At 40.2% G+C, this 27390-nt stretch overlaps 1 protein-coding gene across 7 annotated transcripts in view; it reads left to right on the top strand.

The window, feature by feature from the left end:
* Positions 1-6774: 6774 nt before the first annotated feature.
* The window catches only part of UBE2E3 (ubiquitin conjugating enzyme E2 E3), a 111766-nt gene continuing 91150 nt past the window's right edge, over positions 6775-27390 (top strand). The window contains exons 1-4 of one of the 7 annotated variants that reach the window (XM_089329057.1): positions 6897-6914; positions 7394-7425; positions 8492-8710; positions 10507-10557. In XM_089329057.1, coding sequence (XP_089185183.1) covers positions 8517-8710; positions 10507-10557 — 245 coding nt within the window. In that variant the 5' untranslated portion in view covers positions 6897-6914; positions 7394-7425; positions 8492-8516. Of the gene's footprint in view, positions 6987-7075; positions 7426-7816; positions 8064-8491; positions 8711-10506; positions 10558-27390 lie in introns of those variants that run through there. The other 6 variants (XM_089329056.1, XM_089329055.1, XM_070070507.2 and 3 more) reach the window with 6 other exon arrangements.

The raw sequence follows: 27390 nt of genomic DNA, 5'->3' as shown, positions 1-27390 counted from the left end.
TTCCAAATGAAAGCATATTGCTCCTTATTGAGTTTTTTCCAATTAGGCAATCATTGGTGCAATACAAAAGAGGTAGCCAGAATCACAAGTAAGCAGGCTCCTTAATCCAAAATGATTGTTCACATATTTCCTCTGAATCTCTTTTATACATCTCCCCAAGTCATTGTGCATACAATTTTGTTTTCTGAAGCAGAAACATACATTTAACCTGATTTTACACATGAGATACTGTCAAGTATCTCAGAAAAATTTAAGTGACAATGTTAAGTAAAAATATCAGCTAAAAAATGCTGCACAACACCTTTTGTTAGCTTTGTTAACTAAGCAGGACACGCACTGATTTCATAGAAAAGGAGTTACCAACAAGGAAGAGTTGGTGGTAAAAATGATAATTATAGTACTTATAGTACTCTTTTTTTTATTCGTGTATCGTATTCTGTCAAGGGAATGAACTATGATTTACTAAAGCATAGCTCTTATGTTGGACAGCTTGAGTGCTATCCATTTTTATATAGTATAAATTATATGGGGATAAGCATTGTCAGACATATGGCATTTTAAAATATTTTGTATTATTTCCTTAGGATAGATTCCCAAAATTAGAATTACTAGGTTGGAGGGTATGAACATTTTTATGGCACTTGAAACACACTGCCAAATAAGTTTCAAAAAAGGTTATGTCAGTGTACAATGCCATTATCAATATAGAAGGGTGGCCTTCTCATAATACTGTCAAAAGTACTGGATATTGCACAAGTTTTAGATTTGCAAATCTTATGGGTAAGAATGTCCTACCTCATTGTAATAGATATTTCCTCAAGTTTTTGAGGCAAAATAAGTATTTTGTATATAGTTTAATAACCGTAAATTTCTTACCTGTCCTTTACCTATTATGTTTGATATTTTTATAAGCCTATACAGATTTCCGACATGTACTTATCCTTTTTTATAGTACAGACAATTTTGTCTTGTCGTTTCAGTTTGGTGTATGTGTGTATGTATGTGTATGTGTATAGGAAGGCATATTGAGAATTCAATTTTTGTACCCAAATACATTTTTCTCCTGTGATTTTTTTAATTTGTTACTTTTATGCATAGTATGTGAAAACTTGTGCGTATCTACATCAAGTGCTCAAATCCTTTTGATTTTTCTGAAGAATGACTTAAAAAACATGACATTTGAATTCATTTGTAATTTATTTAAAGGCATTTGAATTTTTAAAGTTTTATTTATTTATTTGAAAGGGCAACAGAAAGAGAGACAGAGAAAGAGAGACAGAGAGACAGAGAGAGAGAGAGAGAGAGAGATGGATAGAGATCTTCTATCCACTGGTTCACTCCCCATATACCAATAGCGGCCAGGGCCAGGACAGGTGGAAACCAGGACCCAGGAACCCAATTCAGATCTCCCATGTGGGTGACAGGGACCCAAGTACTTGGGCCATTACCTGCTGCTTCTTAGGGTGCACTTTAGCAAGATGCTGGATCTGAGGCAGAGCAGTGACTCCCATAGGGGAGCAGGAGCCTCAGTGGACTCTGTGCCACAACACCCACATAGGTGTACCCATACAAAGGTACTTCGAAAAGTTCACATATCCTCATACTATATAAGACATGGTTTTAACTGATCGTTTCCCATATTAGTAACTAGTTATCACAGTATCATTAATTGCACAATCCTCTTTTCTGTGTTTTAGGTGAGGTCTTATTTGTTACCTATTAAATTATCAAATTCTTGGTTGCTTCTCTTTCAGTGATTTATTTGTTCTTGAACCAGAAGTTATTTATGGTTTTATTTAATGTATGGTCTACTCACATTACTTTTTCAGGATTTTAAGAATGGTTTTCCTGATTTTTTTCTTGGACCAAATTTAACATTTTGACATTCTGCTTGAATTTTATCATTCCTTTTAATTTATAGAAGATGTAATTTAAAAAGACTTGTTAAAATAGAATTTAATTTCACCAAATCAATACTTCTTTATTTATTCATAACTTTTCTTCTGTCATTTTAAAAGTAGCACCTACTAATTAAAGAAAATTAGGAAAATATCAATCATAGAGAGAAGAGACTGCAGGACCAGGAAGAGCTATTGCTGCTACTGATACATAACATACTGCTATTATTGGTCTTTTATACAAATATATATACAAATACATGTATAAATATAATTGAATTTTTGGAAACTTTTGTTGTGTTGTCCCAATTTACCATGTTAAGTTGGCATTGTACAGAGATGAACAACCATATTGGTCTAGAGATGTTAAACTTATCATTTCTTTACCTTTGTACATGTATTGTATATTAAATGCACCATATTAAACATGTAAGGTCTTATGTGGGTTTGATTACAGAACTAATAAAGTATTCTCTAAATAACAAAATAAAAGAAGGTTATTCAATCACTCTAAAATGTTAGGCGATGTTTCAAAGTATTTTCCTTTCATACAGTCATCTTTTAAGACTATGGTGCATATTAATCTGATAAATATTTATTGAGCACTTACGTTGTGCTAGATATCTTGCTAGGCTCTGAATTCACAGTGAATAAAATAAACAGAATTCTGCCCTCATTAGCACATTATCATACTTTGTTTTTGTATTTTTGTCTACTCACATGTATTATTTTGATAGCTGCAAATTTCATTGTGTAGGTGAACCACTGTGCAGAATCATTTTCGTGCAGTTGGGTATTTCCAATTTTTCTATGTTATTTTCCTCACATTTAGATACGTTTCCTGAAATGAAGAAATTTGGTCAAAGTGGATGCTACATTCAAGGCCTTTGATAAAATTTCCAAATTGTTTTGATTATTACAATCAGCAATGGTTATAATCACTAAAAGTGTTTTTTCATATTTTGATAGGTATCTCATTTTATCCTTTCTTTGTTAATCAGAAGGCTGACCTTTTTTTTAATGCTAACTATTTCTTTCACAATGTTCCTGTTCATGGCCTTGGTGCCATGTCTAAGGCACAACCCCTTGCCTGGCAAGCTGCAGGTTTTCACGCCTGACGTCACAGAGGCATACCCAGGCATCAAGCAATGCAGAGACCGCTGGAGTCCAGACACACCATACCATGGCTAACACAGCTTTGTAAACGGAGCCTGGGCCACAACATGCCTTCCAGTAAGGCAATCTCATTCTTATGGGTGGAAAGAGAAAACGTTACAGCCAGAGGACAAAAGGATGCAAGAACTGGGTAAGCATCAGAGACAGCCAGACGAAAAGGAAGATGTGAAATGAAGGAATACTGAGGAAAGTTACTGCGGAGAGGAAACAAGAGCATCCTAAAATCAACGAAACAAGTAGTACATATTTTTTCTACATCTATTATGTGTGAGGTATGTAGCCTCACCCCACAATCACTCAATTCAGAAACTTCTTAGGCACCTCAAGTGATATATTTCTGTATGATTCTTGGTTATATCCACACACCTACAAAATGCTGAGACCCACTGAAAGGCTCGGGAGAAAAGCATGTCCCAGACTGGGCAGAGGTAAAGGATTCTGAGATCTGCCTTGGCCGCCAAAAGTGCTTGGTCACATTTGGTGGAAAGGAGGAAGGGGGTTGTGGCAGTATCTGCGGCACACAGCTCTATGTTCCCTTTTGCCTCTGTCTCAGAGCTGGGCATGAGAGGCTGGTGAGATCCAATACCAACAAGGGGTTGGGGGAGAGATCAAATAGCTGGTGTCTGCTCTATGGTACTGTTTTGAGGGTCCTTATGGGAAAATTTTTTATTATGTAGTTTATGCAATAACTTCCATTATCAGATTGTACTCTTCCTGGAGTGTGTGTAAAATGTGCTCCGTAATTTCAACAATAGAAAGTAAAAAGCAGCAACAGCAGAGTGTCAGATTAGAAAGCACGCAGAACTTGGATTTGCTTCCCGTCAAGGTGGCAGTATCACATTGCCTGGGAGGAATCCTTTAAAGAGGGATCCCTTCAGTGAGCTGAGTGAGGGCAGCCAGGCACCCAGCACTGTGTGACAGGCCACCGCCCCCTGACTTTAAGGAGCCATTCACTGTCTTGATTGTGACTTTACCAGTAGGGAAAGCATTATTTATTGAACACCTAGTAAGTTCCAGGTATTTTGCCAAGAGTATTGACTATGTTACTTGCATTGTCCCTGGGCCTGCTGATCCCTCCAGGCCCAGAGCAGCGTAACTTCTTTCCATCCACACCCCAGGACCCATAACTCCAAGCTGAATGAATACTCCCATTACTAATTAATTGACAATTAATAACGCTCCACTCTCACTGTCAACTCCATTAATGCAGCGCTTGTCATTCTGTTGTCTCCTTTTCTGGCTGTCTCACTACACACTGAGCTTGGCAAGAGCATAACCCATGTTTCACTCTAATTTTCCAAGCATTTAGTAGTTGCTAAATATTCTGCCACATGAACGTGAAGTGGAGCTCCATGATTTCACCAGAGACTCACGGCATTTTTGAGCATGGGAGGATTTCTAGAATCTTTGAAACAATCTCCTTTTACATATGAGATGAAGCTGGAACATGTAATTTGCCTGAGGTCACATGAACTTGGTAAATGAGGATTAAAATCCACTTCACTTGCTTTTCAGCTGTTTCTTCTACACTATTTCTTCTATAGAAGATGCCACCAAAACACAGCCAAGTATTTTATTTCCTAATCTCCCAACGCAACCCAAATCATATCAGCAATTGGTGTCCACGCTATTTCTGTGATATTAATGTTCCTAAAATAACTCATTTTTTAAAAATATATTTTAAGATTTATTTATTTAAAAGTCAGTGTTACACAGAGGGAGGGAGGGAGGCAGGGAGAGAGAGAGTGAGGAAGGGGTCTTCCATCTGCTGGTTCACTCTCCAGTTGGCCGCAACAGGATCCTGGCACCAATCTGAAACCAGGAGCCTGGAGCTTCTTCCAGGTCTCCCACACAGGTGCCATCTTCTACTGCTTTTCCAGGCCATAGAAGAGAGCTGGATCAGAAGTGGAGCAACCGGGACTCGAAACTGGTGCTCATATGGGATACCAGCACTATAGGCAGTGGGTTTACCTGCTATGCCATAGCACCAGCCCCCAAAACTCACTTTTTAAAAAAGATTTATTTATTTATTTGAGAGGGAGAGTTACACAGACACAGAAAAATGTCTTCCATCTGTTGGTTCACTCCTTAAATGGCTGCAACTGCAGGAGCTGAGTCAATTGGAAGCCAGGAGCTTGGGGGTTCCTCTGGGTCTCCCACGTGGGTACAGGGGCCCAAGCACTTGGGCCATCTTCCACTGCTTTCCCAGACCACAGCAGAGAGCTGGATTGCAAGAAGGGGAGCCAGGACACTAACCTGGGCTCACAGGGGACTTTGGCGCCACAGGCGGAGGCTTAGCCTACTACACCACAGAATGGACCCAAAAAACTCACTTTTATAACATGTGGTTCTCCTTTACAGCTGCCCATTCCCACACAAAAGTTAAGCCAGAATTCCACATTGGCATCACAAGGCATCAAGTCGGGGGAATCGTCTGCTCCTATTTCCACTCACAAGCCCTTCCTACAAGCACCCTTTGATCTTGCCAAATCTAAATACTTTTGCATACACAGATCCTGTTCTTCATCGACGCAGGAGAACCATTCTTTCAGCTCATTCTGACAGGAATAGTCTTTTTCCTGCTCAACCTGGTGAACTTTAATGATCTGTTCCTCTTCTGGCCTGGGAGGTTTTGGCACAGATGGGAAGACCTGGCTTTAGTCATACAGTAATTGAAGTTTCTGTGCCAGCCCGTGGCAGCTATGAGTCCTCAATACAAGTCATTGAATGGCCGTGTCTTTGGAAAAGTACAGCTATGCAACACAGCTTTTAGAATTGTGAACAATCCTTTACCAAAACTTTTCTATGTGGGCTCATGCAGCCTTCTCTTTCCCTGAGCTCCCGTTCATCTGTTAGGACTTTGCCATTCTTACTCCCCCTGAGGACTCCACATTCTCCCAGCACCCCTGCCCTGGGACACTTGTGGGAGAGGAATCCACAAATTCCTTCGAGGCTCCATCACTGGAACAAGTTCCCAGTAGCTGGAGAAGGCTCCAGCTGCAAACAGGAAGTTTTTGTACTTCTGGCTACTTAGCGCCTGGGGCAAGCACCGCAGTGTCCACCTGCAGACTATGCAAGAAGCGTGGTGAAACAAAACCAACCTCCAATTATGCCCACCTAGAAGCTGGTCTGTGCAGAAGCACGCAGGGCTGCTCTTTCCAGAACTGGTGTCTCCCGTGAAAGGCAGAACGGTCCTGTGGGGAAGTGTCAGGTCTCAGGCACACCCTCTCCCTTCTTCCACTTTTTAACATCTTGAGCGGGACATTTAAAAAACTGCGTTGGATTTTTTAAGTTTTCAAAGCATCCGAAGGGCAGTCCCCTTTGGCAGCGACAGCTGCACGCTGAGAGCCACAAGAGAAGCAGAGGCTGGTCTCCCAGCCTAATGCCTTTCTGCCTCCTTCAACGCCCAGGACCCTACCTTGCCCCTGCCTCTGCTCACAGGAGGGGCAAGACGCAGCTCTCCCCGGTCCGCGAGCCCGGCTCGTCAACACCCATCCATCTCCGGGCTCCCGGAGCAGCAGGGGACTCCCCACCACGCGTCCAGGGCTGGCCTCGGCTACTGAGGACCCGAGGCGCACGGCCGCCCCCGCGCAGGTCCGAGGGATGTAGTCAAGCCCCGGGGAGGCGGGTAGCCCAATGGGCAGCCTCGCCCCGGAGGCGGGCCCAGGCCGGAAGCCACCCCGCGGCACGGCGGCCCCGCGAGACGGCGCTCGCGCCCCCGCCTCCTCCTGCACCGACTCCGCGGCCCAGGGCGGCAGGGGCCAGCCCGCCGGGTCCCCGCCGCGCTCTTTGTCCTGGCCGCGCGCGGGCGAACGCGTGCGCCCCCCCGGGTGAAGGGAGGTGCGGAGAGCGAGCGTGCGGGAGCGCGCGAGAACGGCTCGTGCCCGCCGGCGGCGCGCGCCCCTCCGCCAGGCAAGCAGCGAGCACGCGCGCCGCCGCCGCGCCCGCCCCTCCCCCCGCGCTCGCCTCGGAACTTGCTGACTGCGCGGCCGGGAGGAGCCGAGCCGGGCGGCGGCGGCGGCGGCGGCGGCGGGAGGCCACAGCGCGCGGGGGTCTCCCGCGTCCCCTCCGCCTCGCCGGGAGCTCGCGCCCTCGCCCAGGCGAGCTCCCACCCCCCACTTTTTCCCGAAGGCGCTGGGCGGCGCCACCCTCCGGCCGGAGCCCGGCACTGCACAACCCCCTCCGACTTTCAATGTTCCACACTCCCCGGCCAGAGCCTCCTCGGCTTCTTTTTTTCCCTCCCCCCCCTTTCCCCCCCCCCAGCTGCCTCCATTTCCTTAAGGAAGGGTTTTTTTCTCTCTCCCTCCCCCACACCGTAGCGGCGCGCGAGCGGGCCGGGCGGGCGGCCGAGGTAAGGCGGCGGGGCCGGGGGGCCGCGTGGGGGGCGGCCGGGGCGGCGGCGGCGGTGGGGGAGGGGGCGGGGGCGGGCAGCTTTGTTCGCGCCGGGCGCCCGCGCCGCCGGTGTCCGCGAGCCGCGGCGGGGCCGGCCGGGCCGCTCGCATCACTTGGCGCCCGGCGCGGCGAGCGCTGCCCGCGGCCCCCGCGCGGCCCTCCCCACAAAGGGCCGCGGAGCTGCGTGGCCGCCGCTGCCGCCGCCGCCGCCGCCGGCCCCGGCTCGCCTCGGCGGGCGCGGAAATTTGTTGCACTTCTTGGGGCTTTGTTTGTTTGTTTGTTTTGCCTCTGGGCTTTTTTTCCCCCCCCTCCTCTTCTCATTATTTTGGACAAAATGTCGGTCCGTGATGTAAAAATTGAGCGAGGGACCTTGGTGGCATTGGGAGCTTTGCAGAAGGTGCAGTTTGGATTCTGCTCTTCCCAGGATGGCAGCTCGGTCTTGGCCGGCTGAGTCTTCGCTGCTGGCCGTGGAGGCGGCTGGAGCAGCTCGTTAGTTGATTTTTAAAATTTTTTAAGTGTAGTGTTTGAAGGCTTTACGTGCACAGAGGAGGGGGGGGGGGATCGCCACGTTAAATAAGCATATGGGCGATTAACAGGGTATGTTTTCCTCTCGGGAGGGGAATTTGGTGGCTTTGACCAATGTCAGTGTGTAAATATTTAGACGTTATTAGTGACTTTTTCACATTTTTCAGCGAGATCTGTTATTTACAGCGTGTCATATGTTAAGTTTCCTGGCAGATCTGTCTCATGCCTTCTCAGAAAGTAGACAATTGATAGATTGTCCAAGGGGCTGGGGGAAAAATGTGAGTGGGTTTTCTAACTTGAGTCCGGTCAGTCCCTGCGTGCTGGTGTTGAGAGACACACATCACCTCCCCTGTAACCTTGGTGCACGGTGAGATAAGTGTGAACCCTCCTGGCGCTTTTTCATTAAAATACCATTTTAGGGGTCTCCCAGGAGGAGAGAATGCTGCTGGTTTATTTCCTAGAGCTAACCTTTCCTTCCCCTCCCTCCCTCTCTTCAAAAGTTTTCCAAGAGGTCACTTCACCAAGATGTCCAGTGATAGGCAGAGGTCCGACGATGAGAGCCCCAGCACCAGCAGTGGCAGTTCAGATGCGGACCAGAGAGACCCAGCCGCTCCAGAGCCTGAGGAACAAGAAGAAAGAAAACCTTCTGCCACCCAGCAGAAGAAGAACACCAAACTCTCTAGCAAAACCACTGCTAAGTTATCCACTAGTGCTAAAAGGTAATGTGTAAACCGAGGGGCGAGGGCACCCTCCGGCTGTCTTACAAATGGTCTGCTGCTTCTGTTGGTTTTACACACTACTGATAGTTGAGAAATACTTCACGACCAATTGGATTTGTACCTGAATGAGATGTCATTCTTCAGGAGGTGGTCGGATGAGCGACCTTGCTAGAATTGTACTTTTAAGCAAACTTACTGTGTACTCTGGTAACCTCAGTGAGAACGTCCTTGATTGGAGATTGGACTAGCATTCTGACAGATTAAGGAATTGGCAAGGAGAAATTTGGTGGACCCAGATGAGGTGGTACACAGGGGATGTTTCCTGTTGTGGGTCATACCTTCTATGGTGGAATTGATCAGCAGTGCTCCCCTTTCTGCAGCTGAATGATCAGAAATGATCACGTTGGATGGGAAACTTATAAATCCCAGGCCTTGGCTATGTATTTGAAAGCAGATTGAAAATTATGCCCTGAATCGATTTCACTTTTTCAAACAAGACTTTTACTTCTGCATCAAGGGTATAACTTTTGGTAGTTAAATGGTGGTTACCCCCTTCATCTTGTGAAGGCAAATGCAGTTGAAAAGTAGCCATTTCCATTTCAGGTGTCAGTTGCTAATTGGAAACTTTCATTGTCTTTGAAATTGTCATTGACTCCTCACTCAAACTCCTAGGTGTGCTTGACACACTAATATTCAACAGCAGGAGAAACATATTTTGTTGGGTGTAAGTGAAAGATCATTTGTTTCTTGTTGATTTCTATTTTCTATGAGGGGAAAACACTGCTTCTGTCAGTGAGACTCGGTCGGTAGCAGTAGTGGAGTGCCTTGTGGAACTGTAATTACACGTAAAATGTGTCTGCAGTATTAACCAGCAGTGACATTTTGATTTTTTGTTGTTGTTGACTACAACTAAAAGAAAAAGAAAATGCAAAAGCTGATCAAATAACTGCATTTTATAGTGATTCAGAAATGCTGTTTTTAATGGATATACACCTTTATTATATCAGTAACCAGGTTTTAATAACTTGAGAATATTTTATCAAATGGCTTCAATCTTGGATGTAATTTAAATCTGCAATTTATTGTAGTCTTGGAGAATATATTAAACACATTTTAAGTTTTGAAAGAGTCTTAAATTTGAAGAAAATCAGGGAACTACTTTTTGCCCTGCTTTTAACTCAAGGCTGTATATCTTATCCTCCCCCACACCCCCAAATTCATTACATTTCAGTGCTGTGTCTAAGATCAGGGAAAACAAATGGTTAAATAAGAATGCCAAATAGTCTTTGGAAGTTTTTCACTGGTAAAGATAATTGTACATTTTAAACTTTTTTGGGGACAGATAAAATATTGTCAGAACTATTAATGTATTTCTGCAGTAGCTTGTTCATTTTTACCGCAGTAAAAGTGACTCGAAGTCATTGTCAAATATTCTAGTGCTTTCCCTCCTCCCTTTTTTCTCATTTGCATATAAGCTTGAAAAGAGAATTTCTTTGGTAAAAAGTGTTTTAAAATAGATTTCATAACCTTTCCTGACTGCTAGTGGAAGACTATTTCTCAAATCAGGTGTAAATGACTTACTTATTTACAGTAGCAAGTGAGAAAAAAAGCTGCAAAGTTTCTGTTCAGGGATTTGGGTTATGCCTCTGAGAACAAAGAGGAAGCAGCCATGTTAGCATTACTGAAGGCAAAGCCAGCCTTGCATTTAACTGCATGGTGGTAGAGGGCAGTGTAATTCCCCGGTTATTCTGTAGACTATCTCAAATCCTTTTTGTCTGTTCTCATTTCACTAACAGAATTCAGAAGGAGCTAGCTGAAATAACCCTTGATCCTCCTCCTAATTGTAGGTAAGAAAGGAATTTTGTTTTTATTTCAAATTGTGGAAAAATAGCAAGAGATTAATATATCGTCCTCAGATATGTGTGCAGCAGAAAAGGCTACATTTGCTTCTTAACAGCTTTGCAAGTGCATTCAACAAAAATTATTTAAGGTGAATTATGAAATTGGAATGGGAAAATACTTTTTAGCTTGTGTCTTATGTTGTGGACTTAGGACTGCCGATTTTGTGCTTCTTAGATTAGTATGAGTGGATGGTGCTGATATTTGATCCTGTTGTATTTCTGTAGACTGTTTATTCAGAATCAGGAGTATATTGCAGAAACTTCTAAAATTTTATTTAACTTTAAAGTTACTGCTTGTGTGAAATTTGAATTGACCTGCCAAATTTAGAAATTGCTGAATGTGGTGTTACAAAATGTAAATGCAATAGTTGTTTCTGTTTGATTTATTCTGTAACTTGCCTTAAGGACAAATTTTATGTGCTAAGTTAATGGTTTTAGTTGTTTCTAGAGAATGCATTGTTGGAATTATTTACATTTTAAGCAAATGTCCTGATTACTGGGGAAAAATTTTAGTAAGCAGTAAATGAATTGGAATTAAAGAATTCATTTCAGTGGAACTCAGAAATAATTTAGATTATTGGTATAAAATGCATTGAAAGTAGCTGGTTGATAATTTTTTCCCAATGTATATATTTTTTCATTTCATGTTACATAGTGCTCTTTTTTAACAATGACTGCATTAATCAAATTTGGAATACAGTATTATAGGTAATTTGCATATGGAGATGTGTCCAAGAATGACAGTGGCTGCTAGAAATCAGGGAGTGTAACTAGTTTGGAATGAAAATGTTTTAAGTGTCCAACCTGCGTTTTTGCTACAGGTTGTATTCACTTGTGATGATCAGATCTGTCTCTGAAGTCTACTTTAGATATAATAGGGTATAATCCAGTTGCTTCTTACTGTGTTTGTTAACTAGATCCTCAGCTAAGGTAATCTGATCCTGATTTATCCAGTGAATTAGCAGTTTTGCTTATATTTGTAATCACAATAATTTCAGTTCAAGAAGGAAACGTAAATGTTACCAGGTTTAAACAGAAAGTGGTATGTCAGATCTCAGAAGTGCTGTGCTTTACCGTAATGTAGTCACTAGCCACATCTGGCTGTTGACCACTTTAGTTGTGGCTAGTCCATGACATGTGCTATAAGTCTGAAATACACATCAGATTTTGAAAAGTTAATACAGGAAAAAAAATGTAAAATATTTTTTGAAAACCTATTACATGCTTAGATGGTAATGTTTGGGATATGTTTGGCTATATTTTATTGAGTTGTTTTTTTTTTACCATTTTAATGTGGTTATCAGAAAATTTAAAATTACGAATGTGGCTTGCATTATATTTCTGTTGAACAACACGGCTTTGGAGAGTAAGCAAATCAAAGTATTTCCTTCCAGCCTTCTAAATGATATGTCAAATGTGCAGCCGTTTAGGAAGGTCATGTTAAATTTGCTCCTTGGAAGAAACACTTGCAGAGTGTATTCTGATATTTCTCAATATTAAAGATATAAAGATATATCAGTTCAAAACTCTTAAATGTTTTAAAATTTCATGTAAGATCAGATATTCTTAAAGATTTCTGTTGACTTTCTGCCAAGAAAGCAAACTGGTAAAAAGGTGTGTATCTGGAGAGCTCAGTTAGTAGGTAGATATGTGTTGAGTGCCCCCTGAGCAGTAGCCTGGTGTTGCAGTGGCTAAAGAAGTCTGCTTTATATGTTTAACTCAGAAATGGTTCCACAAGGTCACTGGAGATTATTTTAGAAATAAGAATGTGTGAGATAAAAAGTTTTCCTTGTCTTCTATTTTTCTCTTCGTATACCAGATTTCATTCACCTCCATGAAAGAGTGTTTCACAGTTAATAATGAGACTAGCAAAATAGCAAAACTTCGGGCTTGCTTGGGCACAGTAATATGGAATCTCTTCTTTCTTTGTCACAAACCAATAATGATTTTCAGCTGTTGTAGATCACATCTTTCATTTCACTCTCAGGTTCTTTTAATATAGGAGTTTCTTTGGCTTTGTAATTAAAAAAATGAAGCATAATAAATAAGTCTTAGTAGAAAATAAGAAATGTTGTCTGTTACTACTTTGGGGACAGTCTACTTCCATATGCCTCATGTGTAGCATATCCAAATATTCTGTATGTCTTCAGATTCTTTGGGTGGAAGAAGGCCTAGTCATTGACCTTGAAGAGAAATTTGGAAGATTATGTGTTTACTGGAGGCATTTTTGAGTTTTGACAGATAAGTCTGCATTTGTTGTAGTTTTGCCCTCATGTCAGGTCTCTGGCAGATAGTAGTGTTAACGTTCTTTTAATTCACAGATGCATAAATAGAATTTTCACTTTATGATGATTATATGGCTTAAATTTATTTATGCTATAATTAAAAATATGATTCTATATTCATAAATCCTAAAATGTGTGAACTCATATTGTCTGAGCTCTATGAAACTTAATAATTCCAACTTTTCATGTGTAGTTATTTAATCAGAATTCCATTATGGTTTTGAATTTGATTTTTACAAGCTTGTCAATGTGCATGACAGATTTAATGTTTCCTTGGGGAAGAAATGTAAAGTATACATTCAGGAAAAAGTTGAATGAAATATAAGAAAGCTCAACAAAACCAAAGTTCTTCAGACTAGGGAAATTTCTCTTAAATATCTTCCTTTAGTATATTTTAAAATTGTTATATAGTTGTATCTAATATATAATATCTATCCAGAGTTATCTTAGGATAGATTTAATTGTTGAATTAAGTGTATGGTTTTAAATATGGTGGAATATATTTTGAGAGTACTGATTTTTTTCCCCTCATTGTGTAGGAGGTTGATAAAGATGTTATTTCCAGTGATCTGCTGGGCCATGGGTGAGAGCACCCTAAATATAGGAATACAGTATTTTTTGGGTTAAATTTATACTCTACATACTGTATTGTAGATGAAGATACAAATAAATAATAACACCAGTGAGAGTGAAGGAAAGTTGTTTTATAGGCATTTCCCTGTTTTGAGAGAACATTGTCAATTTGACTTACTTATGCATTATTAGAACATTTATATTCCATGTTTCCCAAAGGTATCCTTGCACTCTCATAGTTACCACTTATATAGTTGAAGTGTAGAAAGGTACTGGGCTTCTAACTTACCCTAAATGTCTTTCCATATATGAAAAAGTACAAATACACTCTTAAAATACTCTTTAATATGTTTAGATTGAATTTATGTTAAAATAGATGCTTAAGGGTTTATGTAAATTTTTGGTTGTGGGAAAGGCCTTATTGGCATAGGTGTGAGCTGGGTTAATAGTATTAATAATATGTTGACTAGCAGGGCCTGATCAGGTATAATACTTGCACATTTTGCTAACTTCTTAAAAAAAAATCACAAAAAGAAACTGTTAAATTCTAACCAGAGGTTTGCAAGGCTTAGGTGGCTCATAAGCGTAATTGTCTGAGGATGAACTCTGCCTCCTTCTGAGGGTTGCCCCCACCTTCTGTCGTTTTATAGGATATGCTTGGATTTTGCTACTTAAGGGGTGATCTGCAGACCAGCAGCTTGTGGGTGAGAGTGTTAGATATGCAGAATGTTGCTTCCCCCTAATATACAAGTACTGAATCAGAACCTAATTTTAACAAGATTCTCAGCTTCATTGTACATACAGCAAGGTTTGAAAGGCACTGGTAGTGCAGCAAGACTGCCTGGGTTCAGATCCATGCTCTGCTGCTTGCTGGTACCCTAGCTACCTTAGATAATTTGAATATTTTTGTCTCTCAGTTCCCTCAGCTATAAAATGGGGATTTAGAAGATCTCCCCTTAATAGGGTTGTTGTGAGGATTAAATGAATTACTATGTTTAAAGTTTTGTAACAGTATAAATTGGGTCACTAAAGTGGCCACAGCATGAAGTAAAAGTAGAAGAATCAGTTTAGCAGCATGCCATCACTCTTGCTGGCATTTTCTCCAGTGCATCAACATCCCTTTATCAGAATAATTCCATCTTAATCAGTTCATCACCTAATTATTGAGTACATATCAAGTAGTTTTTTTAATGTTGATAAAATAAGTTTCTTGGAACTTGAGGGAAAAGGAAAATAAAACTTAAAAAGATTGGTCATAGCTGGACAAAATACTATATCCCTTTTGAAGGAATATGCATAAGATAAATGATACTTAATTCAATAGAGAATGTTATGACTATCCAGTATATCATAATAAAAACATTTTTAGGTAGGAGGTAGCTATCATTTTCTCTTTTTAAAAATATTCCATTATAAGAATTTGTGATTACTAAGAAAGGAATTATGTAAATATTTGTAAAATTCAGATTCTGAATGATACAGTTTACCAGTTGCTTAAATGGAGCATCCTTGTGTCTGTGATCTAAAGGTTTTTAGGGCTTTTTTTTTTCTTTATTTGAAAAGCAAAGAGACAGCAATTTCTCATTCATTGGTTCATTCCCCAGATTTCCTCAATAGTTGTGGCTGTGCCAGGCTAAAGCCAGGAGCCCAGAACTTCATCCCAGTCTCCCATGTGGGTGGCAGGGACCTAAGTACTTGAGCCATCATCTGCTGCCTTTCAGGTTATGCGTTAGCAAGAAACTGGAGTTGAGAGCAGAGGGATTGGAACCCAGGTGCTTTGATAGGAGATGTGTGTCTTCTAAATGGTGTCTTGACTGCTGCACAAAATGCTTGCCCATCATAGATCTTGAAAGATATTCTTAGCTGGCTTAGGAAGTCAGGTAATATTATGGAATTAACATGTGATATCTCCTTAGTTTTGTTGGTTGCTTACACAGTACTTAATTTTAAGCCCTCCCACATATAGCTAGCTTGCTTTTTATTTTTTACTTACATATTCATTTGTTTTATTGTTTTACTTACATTGGATAACATGAAGGCACTTTAATTTATAAAACAAAGTTGTCTGAATAATTATGTAGTCCTTTTATTTTTAACTCTTCAAAAAAATTCTGGAGTCCTGTTTATGTAAAATTTTGATATTAATTGGAAGCTTGAATTTTAAACAGATACAGAACTACTCTGACTGAACATTTTGTTTTGTTTTGTCTTTTGAGTTATTTATTTAAAAGTCAGGATTACAATGAGAGAGGGAGAGACAAGAGCAAGATCTCCCTTCTGCTGGTTCACTCCCCAGATGGCCATAATAGCAGGGACTGGCCCACAGTAAAGCAAGGAGCTTCTTCCAGATCTCCTGTGTGGGTGCAGGAGCCCAAGGACTTGAGCCATTCTATGCTGCTCTCCCAGGAGCATTAGTAGGGAGCCGAATTGGAAATGGAATAGCCGGGACTTAAACTGGTACCCATTTGAGATGCTGGCACTACAGAAGGCAGCTCAGTGCCATAGCTCTGGCCCTTGAAAGTGTGTTTTATCCCATGGTGCTTTGGTTATCTGCTGATGGATTAGTTTTATTGTTAGTTATATTATTTATTAATAAATTTAATTTTGGCATACACCTAAAAAATTATGATAATTTTCTAGTGACTTGGGCATTACTGAGAATTTTAAGTTGTGAATGATCAAAGCAGATTAATTTTTTTAAAGGGTTATTTATTTATTTTGAAAGCGTTACGGAGAGGGAGAGACAGAGAGAGATCTTTCCTTTGCTGGTTCACTCCCCAGATGACTACAATAGCCATTGCTGGGCCATGTCAAAGCCAAGAGCCAGGAGTTTCATCCAGGCCTACCATGTAGGTTGCAGGTGCCCAAACACCTGGGCCATCCTCTGCTGCTTTTCTCAGGCCATTACCAGGGAGCTGAATCAGAAGTGGAGCAACCAGACACCAACCTGCACCTGTATGAGATGCCAGTATTGCTGGTGGAGGCTTTACTCACTGTGCCACAACACTAGCACCTGATATTTTATTTTTCATTAAGCTAATAGTTACTTCAACACAGCTGTAATACAGTAGGTTGGTAATTACTTGTGTACCTTCTGCAAGTTGAGTGTATTGTGTAGGAAGAGATTGTCTTATTCATTTGTGTCTCTTGCTTCACCTGCTACTTTGCATGTGAAGATTTGCTAAATTAATAAACAGAAATTTCAAGCAAATCATTCATTTATTAAATATTATTAAATTATCATTATTAAATACTCCATCTATTCTTGACCTAAAAAATTTTTTTTAAACTTAAGGGCAGAGAGATAACTCTTTTTTTTTTTAAAGATTTTATTGATTTTATTTGAGAGGTAGAGTTACAGACAGTGAGAGGGAGAGAGAGAGAGAGGTCCTCCTTCCACTGGTTCACTCCCCAGATGGCCGCCATGGCCGACACCGCGCCGATCCGAAGCCAGGAGCCAGGTCCTTTTTCCTGGTCTCCCATGCAGGTGCAGGGGTCCAAGGACTTGGACCACCTTCCACCTGCTTTCCCAGGCCATAGCAGAGAGCTGGACTGGAAGAGGGGTAGCCAGGACAAGAATCGGCACCCATGTAGGATGCCGGTGCCGCAGGCAGAGGATTAACCTGTGCCATGGCGCTGGCCCTGAGAGATAACTATTTCATCCATTGGTTTGCTCCCCAAAAAACTGTAGTATCTGGGCTGGACCAGGATGAAGTAAGGAGCTTAGGACTCATTCTGGGTCTCCTTCTGGGTGGCAGGGACTCAAGTACTTGAACCATCACCTGCTGGCTCCCCGGGTACATAAAAGTGGGAAGCTGAGATCAGGAGCAGAGCTGTGACTCACCCAGGCATTCTGATATGGGATGTGGGAATCCCAAAGGGTATCTTAATTTATGTGTGAAATCCCTGCCCCTGTTTCTTTATACTGCTAAATACCCTACAGTGCATAGGACAGCTATCCACATCATAATTGGGATATTTAATATGATTAGTTAAAGATTATTTAGCTAATATTTTTATTTACTTATAAAAGGAATTGATCACAATATTCCTAATTATTTTCCCCATATGTGAATACTGGTGTGGCAGAGGGATTCAATACTGTTTTGTGACTTAAAACATTTTTCAAAGGAATGACTAATTGAAAACAATATTCTTACTCCCAGAAAGGCTACATTTTAATAGAGACCTATTAAGTTCAGTGCAGATAATGTAATTAGAAAATAATGTATGATTTTAAAGCGGTTATGTGGTTATTTTGCATTTACATGCTGCAAACTGCTGTCTACCCTTTCTGTAGGTGACCAGTTGATCCCGTCTTCACTCCTTGAGTTGCTTAAGAACAAATGGAAATGTTAGTTATCAGGAAAACCAGCAAGTCTTGTTTATAGTGTAAGGGCATTCAGATTGAGAATGGAGAACTTGATCTTTTTTCTTCTTCCTTCCTACATAAAAACATAATGAAAAGCACTTACAGATTTAGAAAAATAGTGATTTTTCTACTGCTTGTGAGAGGGAAGTAAGTATACGTAGACATTTTATTAGAATCCAGGTGAACCATTTTTAAACTTTAGATCTTTTGCATCTATCTTTCTTTTTTAAGATTCATTTATTTATTTTAAAGTCAGAGTTACACAGAGAGAAGGAGAGGCAGAGAGAGAGAGAGAGAAAGAGAGAGGTCTTCCATCCATTGGTTCACTCCCCAATTGGCCTTAACGGCCGGAGCGGTGCTGATTGTGAGCCAGGAGCTTCTTCCTGGTCTCCCATGCAGGTGCAAGGACCCAAGGCCTTGGGCCATCTTCTGCTGCTTTCCCAGACCATAGCCGAGAGCTGAATCAGAAGTGGAGCACTTGAACCAGTGCCCATATGGGATGCCGGCGCCTCTGTGGCTTTACCCGCTATGTCACAGCGCCAGCCCCTGCATTTATCTTTAATCTTTTCTTTTTACGTGTCAGCAGGGGCAGATTTTGTGTCTCACTCTACCACCAGCCTAGGGGACAATTGGCAATGCTTGGAGACTTTTTTGCTTTTCATAACTAGGGCAGTAGGCAGGTATACTGCTAAATACCCTACAGTGCATAGGACAGCTACCCACATCAAAGGATTATCCAGACCAAAATGTCAGTATTACAGAGATTGAATTGTTTGGTAGTTTGCTTTTGACTCTTTTCCTGTTTTCCTGGAGAAGCTTGATAACTACAATCACTTTCCTCAGAGCTGGTGTCTCTATCTGCTGGTACTCCATGCTATAAGTTTTATGTAGGTGTGTTCTTATGTGAAACTATAGGAATGACTGTTGAAAGTATCTGCTAAATTAAGGTCTTTTGAGGCCTGAAACGTTTACAGCAATATTTTTATTTCTTTTAGGTCTTCTGCCAGTTAATTATAGCCCTGTATGATCTTGCTTTAGGCTGGTTGTACCTATTGTATTCTAATAGGACTATTGAAATAATATCAAGAAGATACACATTTGTAAAATCATCGGCATTCAGTTTTACATTGATTGTATTTCACACAGATTAGAAAGCTGTGCTCTTTGATTTTTATTTTCATCATTAGGACATTCTGTTGTCATAAGTCCACCATCTCTTATTCTAAACCTTTGAGATCAGATTGTTTCAAAATACAAGTTTTTAGATTCTAATAAGGTAATAGTGCGTTTGTTGTATGTTATGTTATAGCCAAAGCAGCACTCCATAAACAAGCATGTTGATATTTCTTCACAAAAATGTATAACTATTAATTATAAGTGGGATAAATAGGAACTATAGTTTCAAGTCAGTTCAAATTTGATGTTCCTACCAGATTATTTTGCACTATCCTGATTAAAAGCCTTTGATTTTTTGATTTGTTTGTTTTTAGAACTTTAGGAATTCCAGCATTATAGAAAAGCTGTTAAGGCACTGTACTACTTTTATTATAGTGGCAGTGGCTACAACTGCTGCTTATGTAGAAAGGATGTTTTATAATATCGCTTTGCTTTCATTTCATTTTTTTTTTTAAGATTTATTTATTTATTTGAAAGGCAGAGTTAAAGAGAGGCAGAGAGAGAGAGGTCTTCCATCTGCTGGTTCACTCCCCAACTGGCCACAACGGCCAGAGTCGCGCTGATCCGAAGCCAGGTGCCAGGATCTTCTTCCGAATCTCTCACGTGGGTGCAGGGGCCCAAGGACTTGAGCCATCTTCTATTGCTTTCCCAGGCCATAGCAGAGAGCTGGATCAGAAGTGGAGCAGTGGGACTCGAACTGTCGCCCATATGGGATACTGGCTCTGCAGGTGGAGGCTTTACCTGCTATGTCACAGCGCTGGCCCCGCTTTGCTTTCATTTTTACCTGTTTCCTAATAGCTGATCTCAGTATCTCAGTTGTTACTTTTAGGTATTTGCTTTTTTTGTGCTTAACTAGAGAAAAAGGTTAGATTTTTTTTTTTTTTTTAGTAAAGATTTTTTTTTTTTTAATTTATTTGAAAGAGTGACAGAGGTGGAGATATAGAAAGAGATCTTTCGCTTGCCAGTTCAGCCCCCAAATAGTTTCAGTGACTTCCACTTGGAAGCCAGGAACCTGGAACTCTGTCTGGATCTCCCATTATTGGTGGCAGGGACTCAGAAATTGGAAAATATTTTGTTGCCTTGCCAGGCGCGTTAGCAGGGAGGTAGATCAGAAGTGGAACAGCTGGAGCTTGAATCCATGCTCTGACATGGGATTATGCTGCATTGCAGTCAGCAGCTTAACCTGCTGCACTACAGTGCCAGCTCTAAGTTTAAACTCTAAATGTTAGAGGTCTTCCCTCTTTATCTATATATGTATGTATAGCATTTAAAACATATATGTATGTTTTAAAATTTAACAGTTTTTAACATTTTGCCACATTCACTTCATATGTAGACATTATATACATATATACAGTTTTTCTCTTGAAAACATATACTAATATCATAAAGTGAGGGATTTGTGATAACGATCATAGTCTGATGAAAGAAGGGTGTGTTGTTATATAAAAGATATGCTTCAATGAAGCAGTAACTAGAGAGAGTATAAAAATTGGGAGGAGCGTCTTTCTCTTAGGTGAAACAATATCAGTTTCTTTTTGAGTTATTCTGTATGAATTGGGTAATTTTTCCACTTTGCTTCCAAATACTGTCTTTTAAACATTCTGTTTATTCTGGACATGCAGAATTACACACAAAGGAAGCTAGCTTTCAGTATGGACTTGCCACTTTTATATATGTATTTTGTTTTACACTTAAGTGCAATTAGGTTGTAAAAGGAAACATTAAACAAATTTAAAGGGCATAGTGGCTCAACATATAAAGGTTGATTTCTCCTTCATAGGAAATACACTGTGGTCCAGAGAATCTCCTTGGTAGCTCTTCCATGTGTTGATTTGGGTCTTGCATCTTGCAGCTGTGCTGTTTGGAACCTGTATTCAGACAGGACAGTTGGAGGATTTTAAGTGCTTTAGTCTGAAAATAAGGCATGGATTAGTCATATGGCCTCAACTAACTGTTAGAGGACTGAAAAATGTGAAATATGTGGAATATATGGGTCTTCCCTTAGAAATCAGTTTCTTTACTACATAGGCTATATTTTTGCTTGAGTGGGTGACTCACTTCAGAAGAGTAAAGAGGAAATAATTGAGTACTATTAGCCTGGCACTGTACTATGTTCCCCAGAATAGTAAACTAGTAATACATTATTTTGTTTAGTTAACAGTTACAAAACTAATATCATTGTTCTTAGATTTCAAAACTGAATCTGAGAGTTATTTAGAAACTTGCCAGATGTCACATATATAGTGCTTATACATGACAGATCCAAGGCATTCCAGGCTTGCCTTAGACATGAGTATCAGTGTTTTTGCTTTTACTTAGTACTGTTTGGAAAACCTGGTAAAAGCATTCAGTTGATTGGTGCATGCTTAGTGTAATCCTGTCCCACTTGTTTGCTTGTCTCTTTTTTTTTTTTTTTTTTATTATTATTTTTTTGACAGGCAGAGTGGACAGTGAGAGAGAGAGACAGAGAGAAAGGTCTTCCTTTTGTCGTTGGTTCACCCTCCAATGGCCGCCGCGGCTGGCGCACCGCGCTGATTCAATGGCAGGAACCAGGTGCTTCTCCTGGTCTCCCATGGAGTGCAGGGTGCAGGGCCCACGCACTTGGGCCATCCTCCACTGCACTCCCTGGCCATAGCAGAGAGCTGGCCTGGAAGAGGAGCAACCGGGAAAGAATCTGGCGCCCCAACCGGGACTAGAACCCGGTGTGCCGGCGCCGCAAGGCGGAGGATTAGCCAAGTGAGCCGCGGCGTCGGCCTTGCTTGTCTCTTGACGGGTCTAAAACTCTTGCTCCAGCATTTTAGTATCTGGAAGGTAAGGTCTAGGCTGTGAGTTATGGGGAGGAGAGTTCCTTTCTCTGGCTTGGGTGTATGCTAACACTTCTTAGGTTCTTACTTTTTAAATTATCATTCAGAAGCAGAACATTCCACAAGTTGCCAGCTCTTTTACATTGGTGTCTTTCCTTGTAAGGAAGGAGGACAGGGATTACATATGACATCATAGAAAAGCCAAATCTTTGTTTTCTGTCTTGTAGTGCTTTGTGTCTGGCCTTTTTTTTTTTTTTTTTTTTTTTTTTTGGCAAAGGAGTAACTTCTAAATCTACCTCTTTTTTATTTTGGGTATTGTGAAGCAGACCATGTGTATGAATGGAGTTGGAAAAATCTCTCTATAGATAAGAATTAATTTGGCTTTATATTAGGTCCCTCTTATTTTTATCTTTTGATAAAGTTTTTATAGATCTTGCATTTTTTCCTAAACTTAGAAAATGTATACGCAAATTATTCCCAGAAACTGATATGGGACTTTGTGCTTATTTCTACCCAATGAATCTCTTTGGAAGGAGGAGGAGCTTGGGCCTTAGCAAAACAGACCTAGTGTTCTGTGATCTGGCAGGTTTATAAAGTCCATTTTGGATTGATGAAACTGATGTTTTATCACTCAGATATGTGCCTTGTGGCTTGTCTAAATGCAGTAATTAATGTTAAATTCTAAAGCTTTGCCTCTGTGGACATTTCATCAGTTTTATAAGGCTGTATAGCAAAGAGCAGAAACTTGTTTTTGATATGATGATTAATGTTAAGAGAGTACACAATGAAGATCAGATTTTCAGAGTTATTAAATTAAACAAATTTTTAAAAAATCCCTGCTCCTTCTACAAGTATTTGGTCTTTAGTGTACGTAATACTAGTTTTAGGATTATTGGTAACAAATAAAACTTCGAGTGGAATTGTAGTTTTTCATCATTCATTCTTTGTCTGAAGTTTAGTCTGCCTCTGTGGGAAGAATTTGGACCAGTTATATCATTCTGAAGTTTGTTTAATGTTTCAGTGTCCCAGAGCAAATATACTTTGTCATTCTGTTTAGCTTCTAGCTTGTCTGGGGAAAAATAAAGACATCTCTAGTCAGAAATTGCTTTTGGGAGTATAACTCCACATCTCTGGTCAGTGAAAGGCCTGGGGAAACATGAATTTTGTTACTGTTTTATTTTCCTTTACTTATAAATCATCGTGATGACCCTCCCTTCACACATAGGCATCTCCATTTTTTAAACACTATTCATTCCCATTTTGAAGTTGATTTTTTGTAGTTAGTTTTGGCCTTTATCATCTTACAGGTCGCTTATAAATGAATCACTTTTTCACATTAAATTTTAGTAGGTCAAGAATCCATTTCTTCAGGGTCCCCAAGAGAATTGATCTGAGAAGGTTGTGGTTACTTTTTTTTTTTTTTTTTATGGCTTCCTATTGCTTTCTGTAGTCTTCTCAATCTACACAATAGTACAACAAAATATAGGGGGCACCATTAGGCCATGGCTTACGTTGTTATTCTTGCTTCACACTTGTTTCTAAAGGTACTAGTGGTATTTGTTGGATTTATGATATATATGCTTGTACTAAAGTTACCTGGTATCACAATGAAGAAAAATGTGGTATTTGAACACAAATTAGAGGCATGCAGTCTATAGGGAATTTAGCGACATTTTTACCTGGGGTCCCTGTGGTTTTTCTTCATTTTATTTATATTGATGCCTTTTAAAATTTTTCAGACATTTTTATTCTATCTTCTCAGTTGCGTCAGATCCCGATTTCCATTAGAGGACTTTGCCAGATATTCATTTTGTCCTTTTTAAACCCTTTAATAGACATATTGCAAATAATTGCTTTTCTCTTCTGTTGAGATTTCATTTTTTTTTTTTTTTTGCAACTGACTTTATTATGGAGAGCTTGTAACATATACAAAAGTGAATAGACTAGTGTGATAAACCCCTGTGTAGTCTTTGTCAAATTTCAGTAGTTACCAATCCAGGGCTAATTGTTTCATCTTTGCCTCCATCTGTTTCATCCTCCTATATTTCATTGAAGCAGATCTCACACATGTACTTTCAAAGATGCAGATCTTTCAGTATTCATTTAAAAAATGAAAGACTCTTTTTTTGTTTTGTTTTGTTTTTATTTAGTTGAAAGGCAGAGTGACAGAGAGATCTTCTGTCCACTGGTTTATTCCCCAAATGCCTAAAAGAGCTGGAGCTGTGCAGAAGCCAAGAGCTAAGAACTCCATCCATCTGGGTCTTCCACGTGGGTGGCATGGACCCAAATACTTGAGTCGTCATCTACTGCCTCCTAGAGCACACATTAACAAAATGCTAGATCCACTACAGAGGCAGGGCTCAAAACTCAGGAACTCCAGTATGGATACTGGTGTCTCATGCTGAGACTTAGCCAGCTGTACCACAACACCTGCCCTAAGACTCCTTTTAAGTTAACCACAATGCCATTACCATACCTAAAAATTTTGTAATAATTCCTCAGTCATTCAGATTTCTGAATATTTTCACGAATGTTAGTTATCCCTTCCCTCCAACTTATTTTTGTTTATTTGTTTTAAAATATTTATTTTATTTATTTAAAAGGCAGAGTTACAGAGGGATTGAGAGAAAGCAAGAGATCTTTCATCCACTGGATTTTTTTCCCAAATGCCTGCAATGGCCAGAACTGGGCCAGGCCAAAGCCAGGAGCCAAGAGCCAGGAGTTTCCTCTAGGTCTCCCACATGGGTTGAGGGGCTCAAGCACTTGGGCCATTCTCTGCTGTTTTCCTGGGTACATTAATGGGGAGCTGGATCGGAAGTGTAGCAGCCAGGACTTGAACCAGCAACCATAAGGGAGAGCTGTGTTGCAGGTGGCAGCTTTTACCTACTATACCACAACACTGGCTCCCCAACTTATTTGAATCAGGATCTAAATAAAGTATACATTGTCATTGGTTGATATGTCTTTGGTATCTTCTAAACTGTAACTTTCTTCTCGGTTTCTTTTTTAAAAAATATTCTTAGAGACAGAGTCAGACAGAGTGTGAGCAATCCAGGTCTCCCACGTGGGTGGTAGGAATTGAATTACTTGAGCTATTTCCACCACCTCCTAGGGTCAATATTCTCAGCAAGCTGGTGTTAGGAGCAGCTATAAATACTGAGCTCATGTCCTTACCACAGTGTCAGCTTCTAGATTAAATGCCTGTCCCTCTCAACTTCTTTTTTTTTTTTCCCATTTTTGCAGTGTATTGAAATTAGGTTGAGTTTCTTAGAGTAATTTGTAATTTGCTCATTAGTTTTCTGTGTTGTGTTTAATATTTTTCTCTGTGCTCAGTATTTCTTATAAATTTGGGAGTTAGATCAAGAGACGTGATCAAATGCAGCCTGAATTTTCCTTTACATTTATTTTCTCTTTTGTCAAAACATCTTTTTAGGTGGTAGTTTGTTTTTCTTTTTTTCTTTTTTCTTGACAGGCAGAGTGAGACAGTGAGAGAGAGAGAGAGAGACAGAGAGAAAGGTCTTCCTTTTTCCATTGGTTCACCCCCCCAAGTGGCCGGTGCGCCGCGCTGATCCCAAGCCTGCAGGTGCAGGGCCCATGGACCTGGGCCATCCTCCGCTGCCCTCCCAGGCCACAGCAGAGAGCTGGACTGGAAGAGGAGCAACCTGGACAGAATCCGGTGCCCTGACCAGGACTAGAACCCAGGGTGCCGGTGCTACAGGCGGAAGATTAGCCTAGTGAGCTGCGGCACTGGCCCTGTAGTTTGTTTTTCTATCAGGAGATATCTAAGTAGCAGCCATTGCAATACATCTCTAAAGAGAAATTTACCCTATCTTCAGTCTTTTAAGTTAAAGGTAGGATAAAAACTACATAAGTCTTTCCCCTGTTTGCCAGTTTTGTTTTCTCTTTCAAAATAATTAAGTATCCTTTCCAGAATCATTAAATATTCATATTTGTTGTGTTCCAGTCCTTTGAAGTGCTTCAGTATATTCCCATTATTATCCCTACAGAACTTCTTAATTTTAAATAATCTTCATTAAAGCTAAGTTGCCTTGTCTTTGGAAACTTTAGATGTGTAAACATTGTGTGCACATATTTGGTGGTAAAATGATACATATGCATACATATAAATTAATCATTTCACTAGGTAATATTTTTGAAAACAGTACTTAATGAAGTATTGTTTTAAACATATGACATTTTTCTAACCAGTTCTTTTTGTCAGTTGTCAAGATATAATTAAAACCTTAGCGTTAGAATAACTGAAATATCTGTGTTAGAACCATAGCCCTGTTTTAAGTTTTTGAATTAAACTAAGGCAATAGATTAAGGTGGAAGGCAAACCTTTGTTAGAATCTAATTAATTTATCTCAATAACTGGATTTAAAAATTAACCCTGTTGGTATCTAAATGTACAAGGCAAGTAGCCTTCTGGGCTGGATTGTGTATTGCCTTGGAAGGCATTGAACATTCTTGGACTCTACTGACTAAATAAACTCTGGTAGTGCCCCTCCCTGTGTTATGATCACCTACAATCCACTTCTGTCTTCATTGCCAAGTGTCTTGGGGATAGGAAAAGGGGTTATCACTTCCACTGAAAGTACTAGTCTAGATTCCATATTACAATGTCAGCAAATTATAGTGCTGTTATAAACCAATTCTGTATGGTGGTGTTGTGAGAATGTATAATTTCAAAGTAAGATTTCTTATGTTAAATCTGTCATGATCAAATTTACAAGTTTTGCTATATTTGTAATTATCAGATATGCTAAAAATACTCTTATCATTTTACTTGAAAGGCAGTTATAGAGTGTGTGTGTGGGGGGGAGAGAGATCTTTTAATCACTGGTTCACTCCAGAAATGGCCACAATGGCCTAGGCTGGTGGGCCAAGCCAAAGCCAGGAGCCTAGAGCTCCATCTAGGTCTCCATGTGGGTGGCAGAGACCTAAGCACTTGGGCTGTCTTTTATGCTTTCTCAGACACATTACCAGGGAGCTGGATTGGAAGCAGAGCAGCTGGGACTTGAACTGGTACCCATATGGGATGTGCTGGTGTTGCAGACGACAGCTTAACCTGCTGAGCTGTAAATGCTGGCCCCAGCATTTTACTTTTTACATCTCAGCTCTGAAATCTTATAAATTTGAATTTTGTGCATGAGCTCAATGTATACAAAAACACACACTGTCTTGCAAGGATGTGGCTTTGTGTCCTTTGGATCTTTGTATTCCAAAAATTTTACTGTATTTTATTTTTAAGGAAAACCTTAGTATAAATTTTCTGTTAGCCTGTTGCCTTAATTGTGCTTTCCGTTTTTTCTTTTATTTCTAATTTCTCTCCAGTGATTAAACTTTTCCTTTTTCTCTGATTTATTTATTCTTTCATTTTTCTTTCCTTATTTACTATCTGGAGTGTATGTGGGTACATGTAGCCAGTTCTTCAATTTTCTGTCTTGTATTTCTTTCATCTCTGTTATTTGGCTTTTCTTACTGCATTTATTTCAGAAAGATCATTTGATAATCTTACCAATCAATATTTTTTTCATATGATTTATGTGCCTACCTTCTTACT

The sequence above is a fragment of the Oryctolagus cuniculus genome, chromosome 3, assembly GCF_051225735.1.
Source record: "Oryctolagus cuniculus isolate XC-2025 breed Fujian yellow rabbit chromosome 3, ASM5122573v1, whole genome shotgun sequence".
Lineage (NCBI taxonomy): Eukaryota > Metazoa > Chordata > Mammalia > Lagomorpha > Leporidae > Oryctolagus > Oryctolagus cuniculus.
Note: the sequence above shows the minus strand (reverse complement) of the source record. Positions and strands in the feature narration are given on the sequence as shown.